This window comes from Meriones unguiculatus, chromosome 9 (assembly GCF_030254825.1).
Source record: "Meriones unguiculatus strain TT.TT164.6M chromosome 9, Bangor_MerUng_6.1, whole genome shotgun sequence".
Classification (NCBI taxonomy): Eukaryota; Metazoa; Chordata; class Mammalia; order Rodentia; family Muridae; genus Meriones; species Meriones unguiculatus.
The window spans coordinates 59,971,136-59,992,661 of record NC_083357.1 but is presented as its reverse complement, the minus strand read 5'-3'; the positions used below and the strand labels follow the sequence as shown (position 1 = coordinate 59,992,661).

The 21,526-nt window shown below is 38.2% G+C and overlaps 2 protein-coding genes across 4 annotated transcripts in view; one reads left to right on the top strand and one right to left on the bottom strand.

Annotated features, from left to right (window-relative positions):
* Nucleotides 1-10,586, top strand: part of Ints6 (integrator complex subunit 6) — a 75,190-nt gene extending 64,604 nt beyond the window's left edge. For all 3 annotated transcript variants that reach the window (XM_021658348.2, XM_021658347.2, XM_021658350.2), the window contains 3 exons: nucleotides 3,540-3,902; nucleotides 5,082-5,175; nucleotides 7,274-10,586. In XM_021658348.2, the coding sequence (XP_021514023.1) occupies nucleotides 3,540-3,902; nucleotides 5,082-5,175; nucleotides 7,274-7,367 (551 nt within the window). In that variant the 3' untranslated portion in view covers nucleotides 7,368-10,586. The remainder of the gene's footprint in view (nucleotides 1-3,539; nucleotides 3,903-5,081; nucleotides 5,176-7,273) is intronic.
* Serpine3 (serpin family E member 3) overlaps nucleotides 8,702-21,526 on the bottom strand; it is a 123,336-nt gene continuing 110,511 nt past the window's right edge. The window contains exons 10-13 of the mRNA XM_060391296.1: nucleotides 18,374-18,474; nucleotides 12,035-12,121; nucleotides 11,323-11,406; nucleotides 8,702-8,863 (exon numbers count right to left, since the gene is read on the bottom strand). Coding sequence (XP_060247279.1) covers nucleotides 8,820-8,863; nucleotides 11,323-11,406; nucleotides 12,035-12,121; nucleotides 18,374-18,474 — 316 coding nt within the window. The 3' untranslated portion in view covers nucleotides 8,702-8,819. The remainder of the gene's footprint in view (nucleotides 8,864-11,322; nucleotides 11,407-12,034; nucleotides 12,122-18,373; nucleotides 18,475-21,526) is intronic.

Genomic DNA, 21,526 nt, shown 5'->3' with positions numbered 1-21,526 from the left:
TTATAATAGAAACAGAAAAAGATTGTTCAGCAGCATCCAGTGAGTATTGTTTATTATGAATTGATATGCAGTAGCTTGAATGCCTTTTTAATGAACACTGTACATTTAATGATGTTAGCAAATCTCAAGTATTTAAAAAATGGTTTTGGAAGGAGCATTGTTACTACCAGCAAAAATATGCTTTTTGGTTCAGTAAAATTCACCAACTATTAAATGCATATTATACTGTGCTACAGACTATAGCAAGGCTGTAGTGATTTCTTTTCTCATCGTTGGGAAGGAAAGAAAGTCATTTAGTCAATTACAAGTATGAGAAATGTTAGGGAATGTACTGGGGAAGGAACGTTTGACATGAATTAATTTTCTGAGCATTATAGCTCTGGATGATGGGAATTAAAGCTTTACCTGTGTAAAGAAGTCTAAAGAGAGTATACATAGAAATATATAAAAAGATAGCAACTAAGGAGACCTGAAAAAATTCCATTCCAGTGTTGGTACTGGGCATATTTAGTAGGAAGAAAATGAAAAGATGGCAGAATCCAGATGGGTGGTTTTGGCACCTATTGTAAGATTCTATTATAAAGATTCTGTATTTAAGTCCAAGGACAGTGAGAAACCATTGAAAGGTTTGAAAGAGGTGGTAACCTGGTCAGTTAGCATTTTATAATTACATTTGAATATAATGTGGGATATTATCAGGGACAGTATATATGGGAACAAAGGAAGCCTAATAAACCAGTGTTTTTGTCAATTATACATAGTCGCCCCACTGGCATATATAACATCTTAAATGTAGAGAAACCTAAATATACCATTTAATAGAATCTATAATAGTCCCTCATAAATATACTTGACCCTTCTCCCTTACCCTCTAGTGAATATCAGTATGATCAAGCCTCTAGATCTGGTAATCCCATGGGAAGTAAAAGAGATAGGAAAACGGATAAAATAACAAAAGAGGGTACAGTCAGAAAATTAAGATCATAGGGAACTTTATAGGACCAAAAAAAAGAAGTCTTGTTTTTGTTATTAAAGTTCATAGTGAGTTACAGGAAGGTCTTACAGAGTCAGAGGGAACAGGAAACAACCAGTTGCCATTCATAGGCCTCATTTGGACCCAGAATCAAGTAAGATCAAACTTTTTCAAAAACAAAATGTGTAAAATAACTGAAGGTTGTCAATGCTGACTGGGTAGTTGATGTTATAATGTAGCTATTGTATATCCACAAGGGCTAGTTAGTAAATGAAGATGATTATGACCTGACAGTGTATCTTAAAAAATAATAGGCAGGTTGGGAAAAGCAACAAATGTGAGTTTACTTTAAATAGTGTATTGGTGACTTCAAAAGCTTTAGAAACATAGACTATGAAAATTAGAAACACCTTTTGGTCTTTGGCTGTCTTACTAATAATACTTTTTTGTGGAGTAAAGGACAGAAAGATTTAATTTTAAAAAAAAAGGAAAGTGAGAAGAAAAACGAAAGATGAGTGTGAAAGCTAGTTGTGTTCAGCTGTAGGGCAGCAGGGCTAGTGTAGCCCAGAATAGCTCATGGGGATGGAAATGGTAGTTTGGCTTGAAAGTGTTTAAATGCTGTCTTGTTGCACCCCGGTGTAGAAAAAGGTTAAATAAAACGAGAAGCCATTATCTCCACCAGGAAGGCAAGAGGAAATGGCCTAGAATCCTAATGAAAAGCTACTGTTTCTGTTGAACAAAGTGGTGTAGGTACAAGTTTATTAGGATCAAGGGAGTAGAAAAGATTCCTCAACTAGGGCTTTGCTTTTTCTCCCATAAATAGAAAGTAGGTATACTGCTGAGATAGAGGGAGTGATTGGTAAAGTTAGAGCTTGAAAGAGAATGAAGGAAGCAAAATATCTGTGGAACAGGGAGAAGGCATGTGGTTGGCTTGCTAAGCAGTGCAAGATCTAGACCTAAGTGGTACTTGAGACCACCCCTGTAGATCTGGCTTCTATTTCTCCAGCTATTGCCGTCACTCAAGTAAAGGTCTGCAGCTAGCAGGCAGGTGTAAAACAGCCATTAAATCTTGGCAGATCCCACACTGTGGGGTGTTAGAACTAGATCATTAAAATATTGGTAAAAAGTGATCTATCATGAGATTAAGCTTCCTAAAGAAGAAAGTAGCTATATAGCAAGAGTCTATTAGAAGAAAGTAGAGGAGCTGCGGGAGTAAAAATCCAGCTGTATTAAGGACAAGGAACTGGAATATTGCAAAAGGATACACCTCCATCTCTGAGTTTGTTTTAGATGGAAAAAGTGGAGTGGGAGTGGAAAGCTCTTTAAGGTCAGATCTTTGATAGATGATGCTCTGCATAGACATTGGTGCTGCAGAACTTAATCAAATTGGAGCGTGCATGGGGATTACCTGGGGTTCTTGTTAAACTTCTTGTTATCATGCAAGTCTGGGCTGGGGCACAAAGGAAGCATTTGAGAAAGCTCTGCTGCGGCTAATGCCACTTTGAGTTGTAAGAACCTCCTAGAATGTCCGGAGGACAAGGTGCCAGAAGCATATGCACTAAACTCAGTATGAAGATAATGGTGAAGGGACTAGAAAAGTGATAGTACTCAAAAGTGCATGAGGGTTTTTTTGTTTTTAAGAATTGAATAGAAAATTTGAAGTTGCATTTAAGAGGTGAAAGAGTTAGTGACTATTTCACATTTACATTCATGAGAAAAGAATTTCTACTCCAGGTTTGAAAAAGAGAGCAGTGCTGTTTTGTTTTGTCTTATTTTTAAATAGGACTTGGTTTTCATTAAAGTAGAAATTATTGTGGTTTTTTAGATGACCTTAGCCAAAGGCTGAGAAGCAGGTGAGAATAATCAGTAAAGCGGTGTTTGCAAACCATGAGTTTAGAAAGTAGAAAGGAGACGATGGAAGGAGAGCAGTGGATTTGTGGGAATATGTGTTCAAGGAAGCATGCAGAAAGCAGGCCTTTACATTGAGATACAGAACAGATGAGTTCAGCTGGTGCTATGGAGGCTGGTGAACAATCCAAACTTAGGGTCATGTCTAGGAATCTTACTGTCGGCAAGCTAGTAAACTTTTGGATCTATTGGCCTAATGAGCTGAAGTGGGCACCAGATTAATTTGCATGGCTGGGGACTAAAAGGATGGCTGGAAAACGTTGTGCTCTGAAATGTGCCCTCATTGGTGTTTCCTGCAGAATTTGAGTACTAAACACTGTTTAGTGTTTTTTGTTTTTTGTTGTCTTTCTGAAGAAAGACAGAAGTAGGCTTAAGGTGAAGTAGGTAGGACTCTAAGCTAAAGCTGACATTGCTAAAATAAGGTAGAGAAACAAGGCTGAAATTGGCTTTAATTTTCTTTTTATGGACAGAATTGCAGGATTCTGTGTTACTAAGGCTTCATATTGATACACTGTATCTTTGGCAAAGCCTAAAAACCATGTTACTATGACTTAGTCTAAGAATGGAGTTATTTGCAGTAATTGTGTTACTTTCACATTTTTATTGTGTACTTTAATATGGATCTCACTTTTTGCCCATCTCTTTGGTTTCACTCCAGAAGCCACTAATGATTCAACAGTAGATGATGTGGTTGAAAATCATGTTGCAGACCAACTTTCATCAGATATGACACCAAATGCAATGGATACTGAATTTTTAACATCTCCAGCCAATCTTTTGGAACCATCAACCAATCATACAGAGACCCTTGGTCATGAACATTTAGGAAACAATGACCTCGCTGTTGGTGGATTTTTAGAAAATCATGACGAGCCAAGAAATAAAGAACAAAGTGCTGAAGAGAATGTACCAGCATCTTCACTCAACAAAGGAAAGAAATTGGTGCACTGTAGAAGCCATGAAGAGGTCAACACTGAACTAAAAGCACAAATAATGAAAGAGATCCGAAAGCCAGGAAGAAGTATGTATAATTAGAGACCAAACTTGTTCATTTCTTTGTGTGTTTAAATAAGCAAAAACAAGTCAAGTTTAGTAAAAGCATACATACTATTCTAGATTACTCTTGAAGTAGTACCTGGATTCTTTAAGAATTTCTTACGCAGCTGAAAAACACTGAATGATCTTGGTACTTAATTGTGGTAGACAGCAGGGAGTCTATTATTTAAAGAAGACTCCAGAGATGTATTATATGTGTCTACCATGACAGGGACCCAGAATCTTTACTGTTCTAACTAGAAGTTGAAATTTTAGTAGAACAGCTAATCTAAACAGATAGAATGAGTACTACTAAATGGCTGGGTATGGGTTGACAGTGTATCTAGTAAATAGAGCATATGTGTAGCCAAAGTTCAGTTCTCAATAACATCTCCTCAGCAAGCCCCTCCAAAACTTGTGTGTTTGCAACATTCTTCTCTACTGCCAGTCACCAGGTATGAATTATAATTGTAACCTGTATGATGTGCTTAGACTCCAAGCCAAAGTTATTTAAGCCCATCACATGAATGCAAGGGAACTCTCTGGGTACAAGATTGTGAGTAGTATTGCTGTACATTCAGAATATAACAGATGTGTGGTGGTTGCACACTTGTAATTCCAGCACTTGTGGAGGCAGAAGCAGCCTGGATCTTTGTGAGTTCGAGGCCAGCCTGATCTTGTGGGTCAGGGAAGACTATAACAGACACAGTTGTGATGGTGCGGTGAAATAGAGTAGAAAGGACTTTTAAAATCTTGGTTGGAGTTATATGTGAAAACTTGAAATTTAACCTGTTTCAGGTATTAGCCTTCCACTATGTTAGAGTTTAGAATTTAAATGATTAGGTTATGTTCTGTAAAGGCCATTTGCCTGTTCTCTGGGTAACTTCAAAGCTCTTAATTCATCCCCTAAGCTTGCCTGCTGTCTTACTGGGAAGTTTGGGGCAGAGGTGGGAGCTTGGAAAGTTTTTGTTTTTTTTTTTTTTTTTGGTGAAACATACTGTCATGCTCATGTGTTAACAGTGGTCTCTAAAAGCTTTAAAGAATGGTAACTTTTTTATGTAGAATATTTTTATCTGAGTATATCTCAATACAAAGAAGATGCAAGAGAAACATAGTGAGAATTCGCATAAAGCCAGTTAATTGTTTTTCCTTTTCTTGTTTTAAGAATATGAAAGAATTTTCACCTTACTGAAGCATGTGCAAGGAAGTTTACAAACAAGGCTAATATTTTTACAAAATGTCATTAAGGAAGCATCCAGGTAAAGAAACTTGTTTGTTACTAAATAATGCGGAAATAATTTTCAGTTTGCATGTGTGATACTTGAATGGCATTTGTTAGGCACTTTGGTTTATGCATGCATTTGATTCATTGAAATGTATGGAATTTTTCTTTTTCTTCTTTTAAGCTAATTCAAAGTTGTTCACTGAGATGGTTACACAAGGAAAATAATTTTATCGTCGGGGGTCACCACAGCATGAGGGTCACAGCATTAGGAAAGTTGAGGCTCACTGCACTGCCTTAGATAGGATGTGTGTTTGTTTGTTTGTTTGATGTAGTTCTTGTTTTGGGAGTGGCTTGGACATTCTGGGCTACTTGGAATACTGAAGATGAGGCTGTACACTTTCATATAAGTTGAAGTATTTAAATTCTTCTTTTAATGAAGACTTGGTCCCATCTTTCATTTAGTTAACACATGCCTTGAATTTTTAGTGTTGATTTTTGAGACAGCATCTTGCTACATAGCCCAGGTTAGCCTCAACCTTGGGTACATTCTGCCTTAGTCTTCCAAATGATGGGGTCATAGGCATGTGCTGATGTATCTTGGATATAGCTGTATTCCTTGCGTCTGTCTTTCTGCCACCTTCGTTGTAGAATCTGGTGCCAGTTTGCATCATTTTACAAGTAAAATAGAATTAGGAATAGAACATCCAGTATTGAGATATTCTAAAAAGCATCAGTGATTGATATTAATGATTTTGTATATAATTTCAGCCTATCTATATTTTTTACTGATATTTTGTGCTATATATCCTATGTTATAGCTACCTTATGATACTTTGATGTCCTAGTCTTCAAATTGTAGTAGAACACCAAATCATGATTTTTAAATGCTGCTATCAGTTATCCATTTCCATTTTGTACAGACTCTCAACATTCAGTTTCAAAAAGGACTAGATGATACTGCAGTAACTGCTTTGGGATCCAAATTTTACTATAACGTTTGGAATCCTTGTGTATAATAGTATCTTTCTCCTTTTTATTTAATTGTTGGTGGTTGGAAGAATGACCACTCTAACATTGTTCCTAAGATTACATAGTTCTTATAAGGAAAAACTTTAATTCTGTTTTGGTATTAACAGTAATTTGCAAAGTTTTCATTAGATTTGTACAACTTCATTTTGTGTGTTTGGCATGCATGTGGAGGTCAGAGGATAACTTTCAGAAATCAGTATCTCCTTCCATGTGAGTTAAAAAGATAAAACTCAGCAGCTCTCTAATCACCGCCCCCTGTGGGGAGCAGCTTTACCAGGCCACAGAGGAAGGCAACCAGTCCTGATGAGACCTGATAGGCTAAGGTCAAATAGAAGGTGGGGGAGGACCTCCCCTATCAGTGGACTAGGGGAGGGGCATAGAGAGAGGAGGATGGTATTGGGAGGAGATGAGGGAGGGGTCCACAGCTGGGATACAAATTGAATAAGTTGTAATAATTTTTTTTTTTTTTTTTTTCAAGATAGAACTCAGGATCATCAGGGTTAGTTAGGGCTGGCTATAGGCTCATCTTCTGAGTTATCCAGCTAGTCCCCAAAAGATTTTTTAAAAATACCTTTTTTTTTTTGAGATTATAATACCATGATAACATTTTCCTTTTCCCTTTCTCCCTCCAAAACCTCTCATATGTATGGATTTCTTTCAAATCCATAACATCTTTTATCATTAACTGTTGTTATATATATATTTCTCTGTGTGTATTTATTTATATGCATATATTCCTGAATGTGTAACTATACCTGCTTGGTCTGTATAATGTTACTTGTATGTATATGTTTTCAGCCTCCCTTCCTTGAGGAAGACCTTTTCTTCAACTGTCTGCATTCCTTAGTTGTCCATTAGTTCTTTGTTTGGGTTGAGACCTCATGAGCTTCCCCCATCTACTTTAGTATGTGTCTATTGGCGTTATCCTTGTTCTGCTCATGTTTAGCTGATTCCCAACAGATTTCATGTGTTGGTTTTCATTTTCCTCCTACTTTAAAATAAATCTTTCCCAAAGCCAGTTTTTCTATTTTGTTATGTAAAACATGCCAGTGTATGCTGTCCATTAAGAGGTGATTAAGAGTGCTCTTACTTTTCTCACACAGGTTTAAAAAACGAATGCTAATAGAACAGCTGGAGAACTTCTTGGATGAAATTCATCGAAGAGCCAATCAGATCAACCATATTAATAGCAATTAAAAGAAAATAGAATGTGGCCACTTATATCACTATCTTCTCCAAATACAAAGTAAATACAAGACTGTTGTAATCTTGTATTCATTCTTTGACATGCATTGTTGGCTATTTGAAATACTTAAAAACAGTCTACAGATCCTTTCCATCATTTTACAGTGACCTTTTTATTTTGGTTTATTTTTGTAATGTGAAAAGTATCACTAAGTTTTTTTTTTTTTCCTTTTTTTCTTCTTTTTTAACAAACTAAAACTACTTTCCAAATCCTCTGCTTGTCATTGGCTCTTGCGTGTCAGTTTCCCTCAGGTTATATTTTCTTAAACCAACCTTTAAAATTGTCAGCTCTGTTAAGGTTGAACTTTGCCAAAAAAAAAAAAAAAAAAAAAAAAAGAAAAGAAAAAAATTAACAAGTTACTTTGTAATTTTTGGGGAAAAAAGCACATACATTAAAAACTAGGTAATGTTTTGTATATACAGTTATTTTGGATATATTATTGTAAGTTGTACAAATGTATTTTGAAGAATATTTAAGAAAAGCACTTTTGTTATTCCATCAATAAATGCTCTATTTTACTCTTGTGTGGTTTAGGAAATAATCACATTTAAAGTAACTACTTAAAAACATTCTAAGACAATGGAATTTTAAAGGCCTTGCTTTTTAGCATTAAAAAAATACACAACTTAATATTTGTTAAACTAGTGTAATGATGTGTTACATAGCCTGCATTGACTTTTTTTTACTATTTGTTCTTAGTTTTTGTTGGCCATGCCAATATACTCCATTCTTGCCTGGATAATGGGAATAGCTATGTCTGTGGCACACTGACACAGATACTTTTTTAAAAACAATTTTCAAAGTAGATGACTTGGCATTATTGGTTTCTTAGCACCCTTCAATTTTTCTCACAGGATTTGGATGACATTCAAGTCTGGCCATTAGGTTAGGGTGTGGTAGATTTAGGGTTTATCACATTTGGAAATGTCTTATATGTAGTAATTTAATCCCATGTTATGCTTACATGAGTTTATGACTTGATTTAGAGGATCTCTTGGTTCTGCAAATTCTCACACTTAGACTTGTTTAGAAGCTAACTAGAGAGGAAACAGATATAAGATGATTATACTCATGTTTTCCCCCTTATTTGCACAGGATGAAGATATTTGGCACTTACATTCTCCATCCTTACAGGGTTGTACATCCTTACTAAGGATGTGATCCTGTGTCCTGACTCATGTACACATTTGTAGATCACTGCTGTGCCTTTTAGTAATTTGGAGAAAACAGTAGAAAAGGTTAGAATTTTTAGATTTGGAAGAATGGAGGGGGAAAAATACTTCCAAAATTATTTTTTTAATTGAATTATTTTTAGATTAATAATATTTGGAAATCACCCTTAAAAGAAATTGTAAATATTTGTGAAGGAAAGCATACATAGAACATTCTTGAGATCTGCTATTTTAGTCAAGGGGATTTGAAACTCTCCCAATACTGAAGACAAACCCTGTAAAGAAAAAGAAACATTTAATTAGACTTGTGGTATTTTCATATGACAATTCATTAAACATTTCTTACCTCTTAGATTCCTGGAAGTAAATGAAGATATAATTTAGAGATGGAATTATCAAAGTAATTGCCTGTAGTTACACTGCTAAATTCAGCAAGAACTGTACAAAATCCAGATTGACTTTGTGGTTGTAAATTATGAGTGCTAAAGGGAACACTGGAGTCATTTAGATAGAAGTTATATTTAAGTCAAAGCATCTGAGGGCTGTCCTTGGGAAGGGTCCTCATGTCATAGGCATCATGGAATAATGCAGATCTTCTGCCTTTACTACACTTTTCAAAATGAACCCTCAAGTGAGCGCAAAATAACAGGTTCTTCTGTATCTGTGCTTGCTCTAGCTCTCACTCTCCCCCTCCTTCTCTGTTCTTTATCACTGTGGCATAATACTCTATCTATATCTTAATCCTAAAACTTAGTCCAAAAGTTTGCAGCCTATCAAAATTAAAGCTTAAGATCCTACCCCACCTTTCAAAAAAAGTCTCTACAGACTCCTTGTCAGCAAAGGCCAGGGAGGGTATACTTGGGGAATGTGTATTTTTAAGTCTTTGAGATCGTCGAATGATGCTACACTGGACAAGGGGCACTTTCCAAAATGTTAATATTGGAGTTTTTACATAATTTTTCTTAACATTCCCCTATTTGTCCCATATGTTGATTGAGTCAGTAATTGGTTATGTCAATGTAAGACTTTTCAGTTTTTAATAGTGAAGGCCAAGGCTTTTTTTTTTTCTTAAGGTTATTTTTTAAGTATTTTGCTTACATGTATGTAAATGCGCCACATGCATGCCTGATGCTTGTGGAAGCCAAATGAGAAGAGATCCCCTGGAACTGGAGTTCCAGGCTGTTGTGATTTTCCAAGTGGGCGTTGGGAACTGAGCCTGGGTTTCCAAGTGAAGCAAATGCTCTTAACTACTGAGCTGTCTTCCGGCCCAGCCGGGGTCTTTCTAATCCCTAAAGTAGTATCCGGAGAGTAGCCACTTTGCCTTGGGTGATGTGAGCTCCTTGCAGAAATGAAAAGCCACAGGGACTAAGACTTGTGGTAAGTTAGGAAAACTAGTTTTTGGTGAGACCTCTATTTTCATTCTCATACTAGAGTAGTTAAAAATTATACCATTGAAATCGTGATGTGTGTCATTCTAGTCCAACAATTTTACATGTTTTTTTATACAGTTGAAATGTAAGAATCTGTTATTTGTATTCTAACTGTCCCCTTTATTGGATGTGAGCTTTTGGCAATGGCCCTTCTGTTCAAGGTTAGTCTTCCCTCTTGGTTTGAGGGTTTAAAACTTGTCTTTCATTGTTGTTGGGTTTTACATACTCTCTACGCCTGCTGTGAGTGATCAGTGCTGTTTTTGTCTAGTCACAGTCACTGTGGGCTTGGGGTAATCATGGTCAAATACTAAGTGGACACTGTTTGAACACTCTTCCCAAATAATCCCCAAGTAGATTATTTTCAAGAGAATGAGTACCTGCATCTTTTTGTCATGAAATGTTCTTTTACTTTCTAGCATAAATTATGGCAGTATACAAATGATTCTCAGATAAAATGATGTTGACAGTATTTCCTTTTAACAATCTGTGTTAAGCTATGCTAATTTTCATTCTAACTTCGATATTCTTTCCACAAATAAAAAGAAATGCCTGATGTTTAGTTAAAGTAGATCCACCTTGGCTTGATTTTTATTAATCTTGTTCCATACTGTTTTAAACACTACTGAGAATTGCCAACAACTCTTTACTGAGAATCTCTTACATTTGAGGCAGTAGTTGTTGGGGGGTGGAGGGGAGACTAAGGAAAGAAAATAATTCAAAGACTTATTTTGAATATTTTGAATATTCAATATTGCTGAGTTGTAGGGACATCTGCGTGTCTTTCTATTGTGCTAGCTAGGCTAACCTGTGTCTACCATCTTAGCACAGATAGACTCTTCCGTAGTAGTATGGAAAAGTTCTGGGACAAGTATTTGGTTTTTGAGAAAGGCAGCAAACAGCATAGAAATCTGCATCATTAAAATACTAGAGTCTCTGGGTGACTTCTATGATAACATCTTGCCCTGAAGAAACCATCTTTTCTAAAATAATAGGACAGCAACAAGAAAAGCAAGATTTGGTTTCCGTGTTTTCTTTTTAAGTCTCTCTAGAAGCAGAAATCTACTGAACTAAAAAGAATCAGCATTAGCTACAAATAAACAGAATGGAAAAGTAAAAGGCATGAAGGAAAAGGGTTAAGATTGTACTATGAAATAATTTCGCTTTCTCAGGTGACAGCTTTAGGGAAATGCCAAAGGAAGAGCTAGGAGAAATACTTATTTGAGATTGTAATGGATACATAAAAACTTAGATTGCTAGAGAGATAAACATTAATATCTGAATCCAGAGTTTTAGAAAGTCAGTACCTGTGCTATGTTCTCTCAGAAGAAAGATGAAGGGCCGATCTGCTTTAAAAGCAGGAGTCCGAGACCTCCTCAGCAGCAGCACAGCTGTGGGAGAGAATAGGCTATCTCAGATTTCCTGTTGCACTGAAAAAAGCATCATGCAGTTGTAGATTCATAGGTTCAGACCTTGATTTGTCTTTAAGTAATCAAAGCATCTTAATGACATATTACTCTGTAGTATTATGAGACTACAAATGGGGAAATTAGTTTATTTTATTTTATGCGCATTAATGTCATATCCCTTTGAATTGAGGTTACAGACAGCTGTGAGTTGCCATGTGGGTGCTGGGAATTGAACTCGGGTCCTTTAAGAAGAGCAGACGGTGTTCTTAACCACTGGGCTGTATCTCTCCAGCCCCACAAATGGGGAAATTAAAGAGGAAAGATACTACGTAAGCATTCCTGTGTCATTTTTAAAAATAATCCATAAAATAGCTTCCCTCTTGAAAGTGGAATGCTGTATGATTCTATTCCATGTTGATGGGGCAGTGATACTTTGTTAAAATTGGTATCATTGGTTTTCAAAAAAATTTGTTTTTAAAAAGATACAACCTGGGTATTGGGCGTAAGTGGTATTAAGGTTTACAACTGAAGAGTCAACTGGTCAGATTTAACAAGGGGAGATGTTGGTGAGCTGCTCCATGGCGTTGAGTGCTTGGACCTCTGAAAATACCTGTGGCTGCAGATGCCCTGATGCCGTCCTCGGAGAGCTCCATTTTGGCCTTGTGGGCTGCTTCAGAAACATAAAAGCCATCTTGGCCTGATTTGAAAATGACAAAGAATGGGATTTATTTACATTTTCTGTGCACACAGCAAGTAAAACTTAAGTATTCAGTGTTGCAACTATACAGGGAGTAGTTGTACAGAAAATTACGAAGTTTAATTTTTCTACAACTCTGAAGCTTTATTCACTAAATTTAATAAGACCTCCCCCAAATTAGTGGAGACTGAATTCATAATGTTAATTTTAAATAGTAATATTAAAACCTTTAGCCTATATTTCTAAAACCTAGGGAAGGCATTAGGTTCCCAAGGGCATGCGTTATAGAGATTGTATAGCCCAGGAATAATTTCAGTGAGATTTTGAGATCATTTCCTGACTTTTCTTGGGCTGCAGTTTTTAAGAAGACACTGGTGATAAAAATCATGGTTTGTATTATGAGGCTAATCCAGGGTCAAAGTGCCTGCTGCTTTATGACTAGTCTGAGAAGCTGGTTGGCTAATTAGCTCACCTCAAGGGCTGGGATCAACAGAGATGTGAGGTTATAGCTGAAGTGTTTGTTAAGTGTATCAAAGACAAGCTAAGCAAATAAGAATGAGAGAACTTCGAAGGCATGACAGATTTCTATAATCGAACAGTTCTCCACAGATGAAATGGCATGTGTTGCAATAAAATGTGAAAGCATGTAGAACCGAGGTTTGAAACTGCTCAGTCCTTCTGTTACAAAGGGAGTGCTAAGTCATCTGGTCTCACACCCTATCAGAACTGAGACTATCCGGGTTTCAGACCCAACACCGATTTCTACCCAACTCTCCCGTTCAGGAATCTATCCTCTAGTTAGCTGTAACATACTATCAGAGACCTGAGTATTAGCAGTCACTGATGTATTTAGGGAACTTTGTTTGCTAGACTGGACTGTCATACACACAAAAGGAGATGGCCCCTGAAGGTCATGTGAGGCTATAATCCAGTCTAGGGTACAGATTCTTCTGTATCATCATTGTTATTGAGACAATGGGATATCTGGGGATGGTTATTCCCACTGTAAGGAGCAAGTGTTCGATGGCAGTTGAGAATGGGCAAGACCACAGGAAGGAAGAAGTCAATAGACATTCATTTTGTACCAGTGGAGAATCGTTAGTTTAACAGTACTCTTTTTTTCTGCTTATCTTGGAGAAAAGAAACAAGATCCTCTGTTAATGGTTAGCCCATTGAGTAAACAGTGTCAAAACTAAAAAGAAATTTATAAAGAGCATCTTTGCCAGTTGAGGTTTTACTGTCTGTGACTTCCATTATTTTTAAGCTGTCTGAATGTTTCCATATGATTAAATGAGTGCAGCTTCACTCTGAAACCCTTTGTCAGCAGCAAATCCTGTGTCTGGATCATTGCAAGAAGTGGGACTGACTGATATAAATGCATCTTCAGTGAACTAGGTTGAGCTCTTTCAGTGTCACTGAAAAGCAAGGGAGTTGCTTAAGTATCCCTGCACCACACCAGGTTCTCCCAATGGCCCAATAACTCTATGTTTGCATAACCATGGCTGAGATTACTTGTAGATTACTATGCCACCAACATCACATCTCTGAAGTTTTATCTTTGGTAAGAGTTGGCATTTCTGTAGACTAGCTCGTGTTCTTTCTTTACTTTGTATTTGGACTGTAGTTTGTCCACTTTTTTATGTGGCTGTTGAAATGTTATGCCACTAATGAAATTACTAGGAAAAGTTGAGGGCTTTTCCTGGCTTTTGCTTTTCTGAATTGTTGCCACAAAACCTGTTTTTCCAAAATTTGCCGTCAGAATCCTTTGTAAGTGCTGTTCTGTCAGCAGGGTCCTTAATTGGTTAAATGTGGGAGATGCAGGTTAATGGATTTTATGTTGTGAGTAGGAAACTTTCTTGGAGCTGCTGATTTGCTAATCTTTGCTGTACGTGGCTCTAGCAGGACTGCAGTACATAGCTTTCAACCTTGAAGCCACCCTACCTCCCTTTAATCCCAGTTTACTAATGGAACTTTCTGGAAAGCACATCACAGCCAACTATAAACATATCTGTGCCTATATCGCATGTTGGTGTTCAGCATATGTGGAGTTCTACCTTTCTTCCCAGCATACTGCCCATTTTTCCCTGGCGCCTCCTGTTGTGGATTACCCCTTCCCCTTAGACTCACCTCTAGCAAGTAGAAATTATGGCATATTCACTTTACTGCTTTGTCCAACTTTCAGAATTATGCCTGGTACATACATGTGTCAGAGAAATGCTTAGTGTATACATCCACAAGGACAAGTCGCAGTATGAGGTCTTTTGGCAAGGGTTTAATCTCCGCCCCCTTGGTTGGTAGAAGCGTCATTCTTTTGTATATTCTTGGTCACACATTTGTAAATCATTGTCTACATTTGGACCTCAGCTCCTCATCAGAACAGGGACTGGACATCACTTGCCTCCTTTCATCTTTCTGATAATGATGATTTCCTTTGGGAATAGCTAGTTGTTTATCTTTTTTATCTTTTCACTTAGCACTATGAAATGAAAAGCAGGTGTGTAATATATCATTGCACCTAGCCCAGGATATAGAAAGTGTTAGGAAGACTCTTAGATAGTTCAGAAACCAGCAGTAGTTGGTTGCTTTTTCTATCCTTCACATAGTTCTCTCCTTATTCCTTTCTGTGCAGTGAATTCATGTGCTGTAGACAGTTGGCTTATCTAAGTCATAACAGATTGAACTTCTTGAACGAGGCAGAAATTGGAAGCTGAGTACCCACTCCTGAAAGCAAAAACTAGTTTCAGTGTTGAATTTATACACAAGGAATACCCTCTGAACTGGAGGTGTGAGTTTGTGTTAGTCTGCTGATGGTTCATAAGGATGGGAATTACCCACAAGTGCCTGCCTCGCTGTTCTCTTCAATGAGAGGGAGACTAGAACTGTTTACTAAAATGTAGTCTGTAGGAATAAGAATGTCAGTGGGTAGGAAGAGCTATATCTGAGCTCAGGTGAGCTTTAAAATAATTGATTTCTTAAATAAAATGATGGCAAGAAGGACCAGAAATGTTTTTTAGTTGGGGAAGAAAATTGTGATTCTGGCTTTGGGACTGAATGGAAAGGTTTTGTTGGGCTTCCTCAATAGTGCAACGATTGGTAACCCTTTGTTAATTGAAAAGAGGGTGGCTCTGTTATTGGTCATTTCTTGGTAAAAAGTCTGCAGCTGCGGCTGGTAAGATGGCTTAGCAGGTAAAAAATTGCTTGTCTCACAAATCTGATGACCTTAGTTTTTAATCCTTGGAACCCACATAAAAGAGAATGGACACACTGACTTCAGAGTTGTCTTGACCTCCAACATGTGTGCTCTCTTCATGTGCTCCCCCTACTCCAGCATGCACACACAATAATTTTTAAAACCAAGACATTGTGTCATATAATTGGTGAGTTGGGTGTTAGCTCCCCATTTCAGGAATGCTGACACTGTTCAATGGTTCTGTCTCTCGAATAGGAAGGAGCCTACTTTGAGTGCTGACATGAGTGGTTGGGTTATGTATAAAGAAGGGCATTGGAAAGAATTATCTTAGTTGGTAAGGTATATTTATAAAAATATTTTTAAGTATCACCAATTCCACGATGTCTGTCCCAATGACTCAGCTTCAATACTGTAGCAAGAAAACAGCCTTAGATTTAAAAAAAAAAAAAAAGTGTAAGTAGCTGCTTATTTAATAAAAACAGGTGATGGTCATCATTTGTTGACTTCTATATTATTGGAACAAAACAATGGGAGAATATTGTTAGGTCTCATCAGTAGAAGCATGAATACAAACTCCATATTTAGCACATGCTGGATTATTAAGTAAGCCGGATCTGTGAGCCTACAATTATATTGGTTTAAGCAAATGTAAGTAAATAAATTGTATTATAAGAGTATCATCTAAATGGTACTCAGAAGATTTGGTGACAGGCTGGGGAGGTGGATCAATTGGTTCTGACTGTAAGCATAAGGAGCCAAGTTTGATTCCTTGAGCCAAGGGACATGGTGCATGCTTATGTTTGAGCGCTGTGTGGGTTGGGGGAGTAAGGGAGAAAGACAGGGAAGTTCTATAGCTTGTTGACCAGTCTCTGATGCCGGTGAGGGATTCTGTCTCAAAACCAGTGGACTGCTCTCATTATAGGTCATAGGAATTTTTGCTTATAGTGGGACTGATATGGATGAAGACCACTACTGTTTAAGGACATAAGATTGACAATTGAGTGTTTTTCTCAGATGCTGAGGCAAAAGGTTTCGGAAGGAGCAACAGTATAATAAATAGCGTGAAAGAGAGGGCCAAGAATAGCCTCAGCTGCTTTCCTTCCTCTCCCCCCTTCTAGAACTGGGTACTGAATCCAACACCCTAAAATTTTTAATTTGGATGACTGAAAGAATAATAGAATTTCCATTAGCCACAAGGATACTGTAGCTGAACTCTGAGGCCTTGAGAAGACAACATGATTGCCCATTATTGAAAGTAGAATGTGCATAACTTAGCTGTCTCTTGTTCCTTCCTGCCTCTGGAACATTGCTGTTCTATTTTTCATTTCCTGCAGTGTCAAAACATACCTGTCAAATAAGGAGAGTTTCTAGTTTAGATTTTCAGCTAAGCCAGCAGTATTGTCTTGGATCTAACTGTATACCAAGCATTGTGGACACTGGAAAATTTGACTATTGTGTTACTTATCTCAGTACATTTAGACCATAAGAAGTGGTAGAGGTGTGTGTGTGTGTGTGTGTGCTGGAGATGGAACCCTAGACTTTGGGCATACTCAGCAAGCACTTTATGGACTCACAGCCCAAAGATGGCAAATTTTTAGTACTCTGATTAGATACTTCCTGCCATGCTTTATTTAATAGGTAACTGGCAGTTCTGTTCACTCACATCTAAAGCACAAGCCAGAACTTGACGAACAAACACCCATTTATTTTCTGTGATTAAGAAGGAAGATTCTGATCAAAATTTTAGTGTTAATATGTTCCAGTAGTCTGATGCTTAAAATGGTAACTTTCAAGTTCATCAAGTAAAGGCAGAGACCAGTGAGAATGTCTGCTGCAGTGTTCTTTCTTCACAGATAATCTGTAGTGTAGAAACAATCCAGGGACTTTTGAGCCGGCAGAAACTGAGCCAGTGGTTCCTTCAAGAAATCCCCAAAGTAGATCTTAGCATTCCTTTCCCTTTTGGTGTGCAATGGAAGCTCAGTTCACAGGCAAATATGGCAGAAGCATGTATATTGATCTCAACTATGGAAAAGAAATCGAATGTGGATGCTAGGAAGAAGACCATCTTAGGGCAAGGTCATGAAAGCATGGGAAATCTGAGGAATGGACAAAGGAAAGATTTGTGCTTAGTTCATTACAAAAGCCAGGAGGAATTAAAGGCAACTAGAAAGGAAAAGGGTAGATGATGCTTGTTTGACAGCAGAGTGTAGCTGGTATATGCTTCTTTATGGGTTCCTTCCTCTCTTTCACCCTTCACCCCTTTAGCTCTTCCCTTTCAAACCCTTAACTGGATAGGGGAGAAAAAAGGGTAGAGGAGAAAGGGGCCATCATTCTCTTGAGATTACTTTGCTGATTAAAGGTGCCAAAGTTCCTTGGGGCAGGTTTGATCTCCACAGTCAGAATGTCCAGTTTCTTCTCATCTTTTTTGGAACAACTGCTTGACAAACTTCAACCAACAGCATTCAGCCAACTTGCCACCCACATATTGGGACTCTTATCTTTTATATAACCCCTGAAAAGTCCCCAGAATTCCAAACATCACTTGCAGAAACTATCTGCAGCTGGCAAAACCATGTCCCTACCAAGGCATGAGTCAAGTCATAATCAGCTGCTGCGAAGCAGTCCCATATTCCTACACCTGGGATTAAAAGGAAAACATTCCCATAACATTTCTGTGTTTTGTTATTATTATTATTATTATTTTAGGAAACCAAAATTACAAAATTCTCACTATAGCAGAGGGTATAATGAAGGTCTGGTGCTGCCTACAGTGTTCATGAGAGTCTGGTCATGGAAGAGGGAGGATTCTTTTCCATACCGTGCCACTTGCCCCAATGTGAAGTGGTTTCCAAAAACCATGACCTAAGGAGCACCCCCTGCCCACCAGTTTTAATCTAAAATCGACTTACCAAAAAGCACTACATTCTAACATAGCCAACCACTTTATGTAAGTGTTTACTGTCAAAAACTATGGAAACAATAACGATCGCTTAATCAGAGTATAACAGAACTGTCCCAAACATAATGCCTCTTAAAGATTGGAAGAATTGGAAAATTATTACCTGAAATTCCTTTCAAGTTAGCTTTGAGTGGGTCAAAAAGATCAGTGATACCCCATGATCTTAAAATGCTTTTTAAGTCAAACTGGTTTTCAATCCTAAACCTGCAAAACAGAAGCCAGAGATCAGTTATTTAGAATTCACACTATTTTCCTACATACTGGATGTAGTATAAGGCTATAACGAGGCCAGTGTACACTGGGCCACTACCCCACTGTATTTTTCATTTCCCTTGAATCATAACACTGGGACTAACCTGATCCCCAGCTTTGTCCATGCTGCTCGTTTGTCATGGCCCTGTTTCTCTTGACTGCCTTTAAGTAACCGTCCTTTCCTCAGCTGTTGCTGTCCTACTCAGCTGTTTTCTGACTTCTTAAAAATGGTACTGTAATGCCAGCATCACGGAACCTCAGAAACCACCAGGAGACAACTCAATGCAATAGCAAGAGAGCTTTATTACAAGAGCAATCGAACTCGGGACCCAAGTCTCACTGACACAGCAGTAGAGAAGTGAGCAGGGTTTTTAAAGGAAAAGTCTGTGAGCAGGGGGTTTCATGCCTTCACGTAAAAGTTAGAGGGGCGAGGTGATCTCTGAGGCACATAATCACAATTGCTATTCTTCTAAACTATATCTGAAGCACTGGGGAGCCAATTTCCAACTGATTCTCATTGATTATTGCCGGGGAGATTGTCTCTATTTTCTATGAAGTATTTATTCTGTGATATTCCTGGCAGCTGTTGCTAGGAGAGTTAACTTTGTTTTCTGCCAAGTGTACATTCTGTGATATTTCCTGGTACCTGAATTCAGCTCTCAGTAAAGATGGCTCTTTATTTCAAAATGGAGTTCTACCCAGGCTAACTTAAACTTTTCAGTACTAGCGATAGGACCCAGAGCCTCCCACATATTAGGAAAAAACATTCAATTGAGCTCCACCCCCAGCCTTCGTGACTCCTGCTTCTTAAAGCCTAATTTCCATAGCTGTACTCAAGGTACTCAGGACAGTCTGTTTCCTATTAATATTCTTTATGATACCATAAATGACCTAGAATTACCTTAGGTCATTTTTATGAATTTTAATAAAATATATAAATTAAAATAATTAGTGAGTGGTGACACTGTGTTAGACACTATGATGAGAGCATCATAGAAATTATTTCATCTTCATATAATGGCTATTACTCCTTATGCAGCAGATGGAAAATTTAAGGCATAAACTGTTTTAAAAACCTGCTCAAGATGACCCAATGAGTATGTGGTGCACCTCAGTTCAAATCTGGACTATGGGAATGCAGAGCCCAGCCAGGCTCACTTGCACTTTGCTCCTCACATTCGGTTAGAATCTCACACATAGTAGATGCAAAATATATATATATATTATCTTGTACAGCACCTTGTATAGCTTTCTGTACTGTGTAACACATTTTCATGTTTGCTGTTTGTAATACGTGCCTTTGATGTGCAACAGAGAAGGAACTCGGTCTTGGTTTGCCCAGTAAACCATTGAAAACAGAAAGAATCAGCACAGCAAAATTTTCCCAGGACAAAGCGTTTTACACTTTCCAGCGAAGACACAAGCCTTCTGCAGTGAGAATTCTGGAAATTTGGTTTCTTTAAAAGCACAGAAATATGCTGGGGCCTTGGTGGCCCATGCCTTTGATTCCAGTACGTGGAAGGCAGAAGCAGGCAGATCCCAACCAAACAAAAAATCCCAGATATATTGTAAAAATGTGTTCTTGTTTTAATCCCAGGTGTGGGTGCATTGTGCTCTAATGGAGGCATGATTTTGCCAGCTGCAGATCGTTTCTGAAAGTGTGTGATGTTTGGAATTCTGGGAATTTTTCAGAGGGTGTAGAAATGCTAGAACCCTGGTAGTTGGCATGGATAGTTGTTGAGCAGTCAGGGAAGTTGGTTGGTTGCAGTTTGTTAGTAGTCTTGCTCGTAGAAAAACCAAGAAGAAAGTAATTAGATTCAGAGCTCTCTATCCTTCCTTCTCTCCTGTCTAGTAATAGGGTGTGAAATGGGGGCGGGGGTTAAAGGGTGAAAGAAAGAAAAACCCACCAAGTAACAAAGACAAGTTGCACCTCAAGGTGGGGCTTGAAAGTTAAGTATAAAAATGGGAAATCTGATTTCAAATGCCGTACAGTAAGCAGTAGGGGACAAAAGAATGGATTTTTTTTTCAAGATAAAGCAAAGAATTTTACTGCAGCTGCTTCCACTAGGATACCCCCGCCCCCACCCCCGCCTTGCTCCCAGAGGAGATTTTCTGGGTTTTGTTTGTTTTTTCATATATTCTGTTTTTAAATTTTGAAAGACTGGCTGAGCAGTTGAAAAAAATTGTGGATGGAAATGGAGGGGCCAGAGAACTGAAAAATGGCTGAAATGGGAAAACAAAAGGGGTCACTATACTCTCCCTTTTCTGAATGGTTGCAGAATTGGCAGTGCAACTGAAGGAGTTGCGGGTGGAGATGAAGTACTTGGGAGGAGAGGAGCACGGGAAAAGGGAGAACAAAAAAGGCCCTGGTGACTAAGCGAGGAAAGGGAAGGAAACTGAGCTGGGGGTGTGGGTCGGAGAAAAGCTGAAAAGGCAGGAGGACAAACTGATGAAGCAGTTTTGAGATGAAGGGTTAATCTGGAACCAACAGTGCTGTCAGAGTGGGAGGAGGGGTGGCCCTGGGTTAACCAGCGCTTTCCCAGGAGTCTAAGACATATGCCTGCGAATGATCTGAAACAAGGTTATGACATAGCTAGAGGTCTCACCAGGAACTTCTTACTTTACAGACTCATTGCCAAAGTGACTTTACCTCTCTTTCCTTACTGTCTTTCTTTGAGAAAAAAAGCACATGAGGGATGTGTTGTAGTAAATAAAAAAAGAGTGTTGGGCTATCTAATGCTTATTATTAGCCCTAAGATTATGACGGCAGTATTATTTAACCCGCTATCACAAATAATAAGACACAGACACCTGTTAGATTTTATAATTGCTTTATTTGCCTCGGGCCAGGCAGATATCCCTGCCTACGCTGCCTAAATAACCTCACCATGCATCTCCCAGCCCCATCCAATGCCATCTGCCTTAATCATCCTCATCTGGTCTACCTTTCATCCATAATCTCGTGGGCCTTGCTTGAATTCTTCATCTGGGCATTTTCATGCCA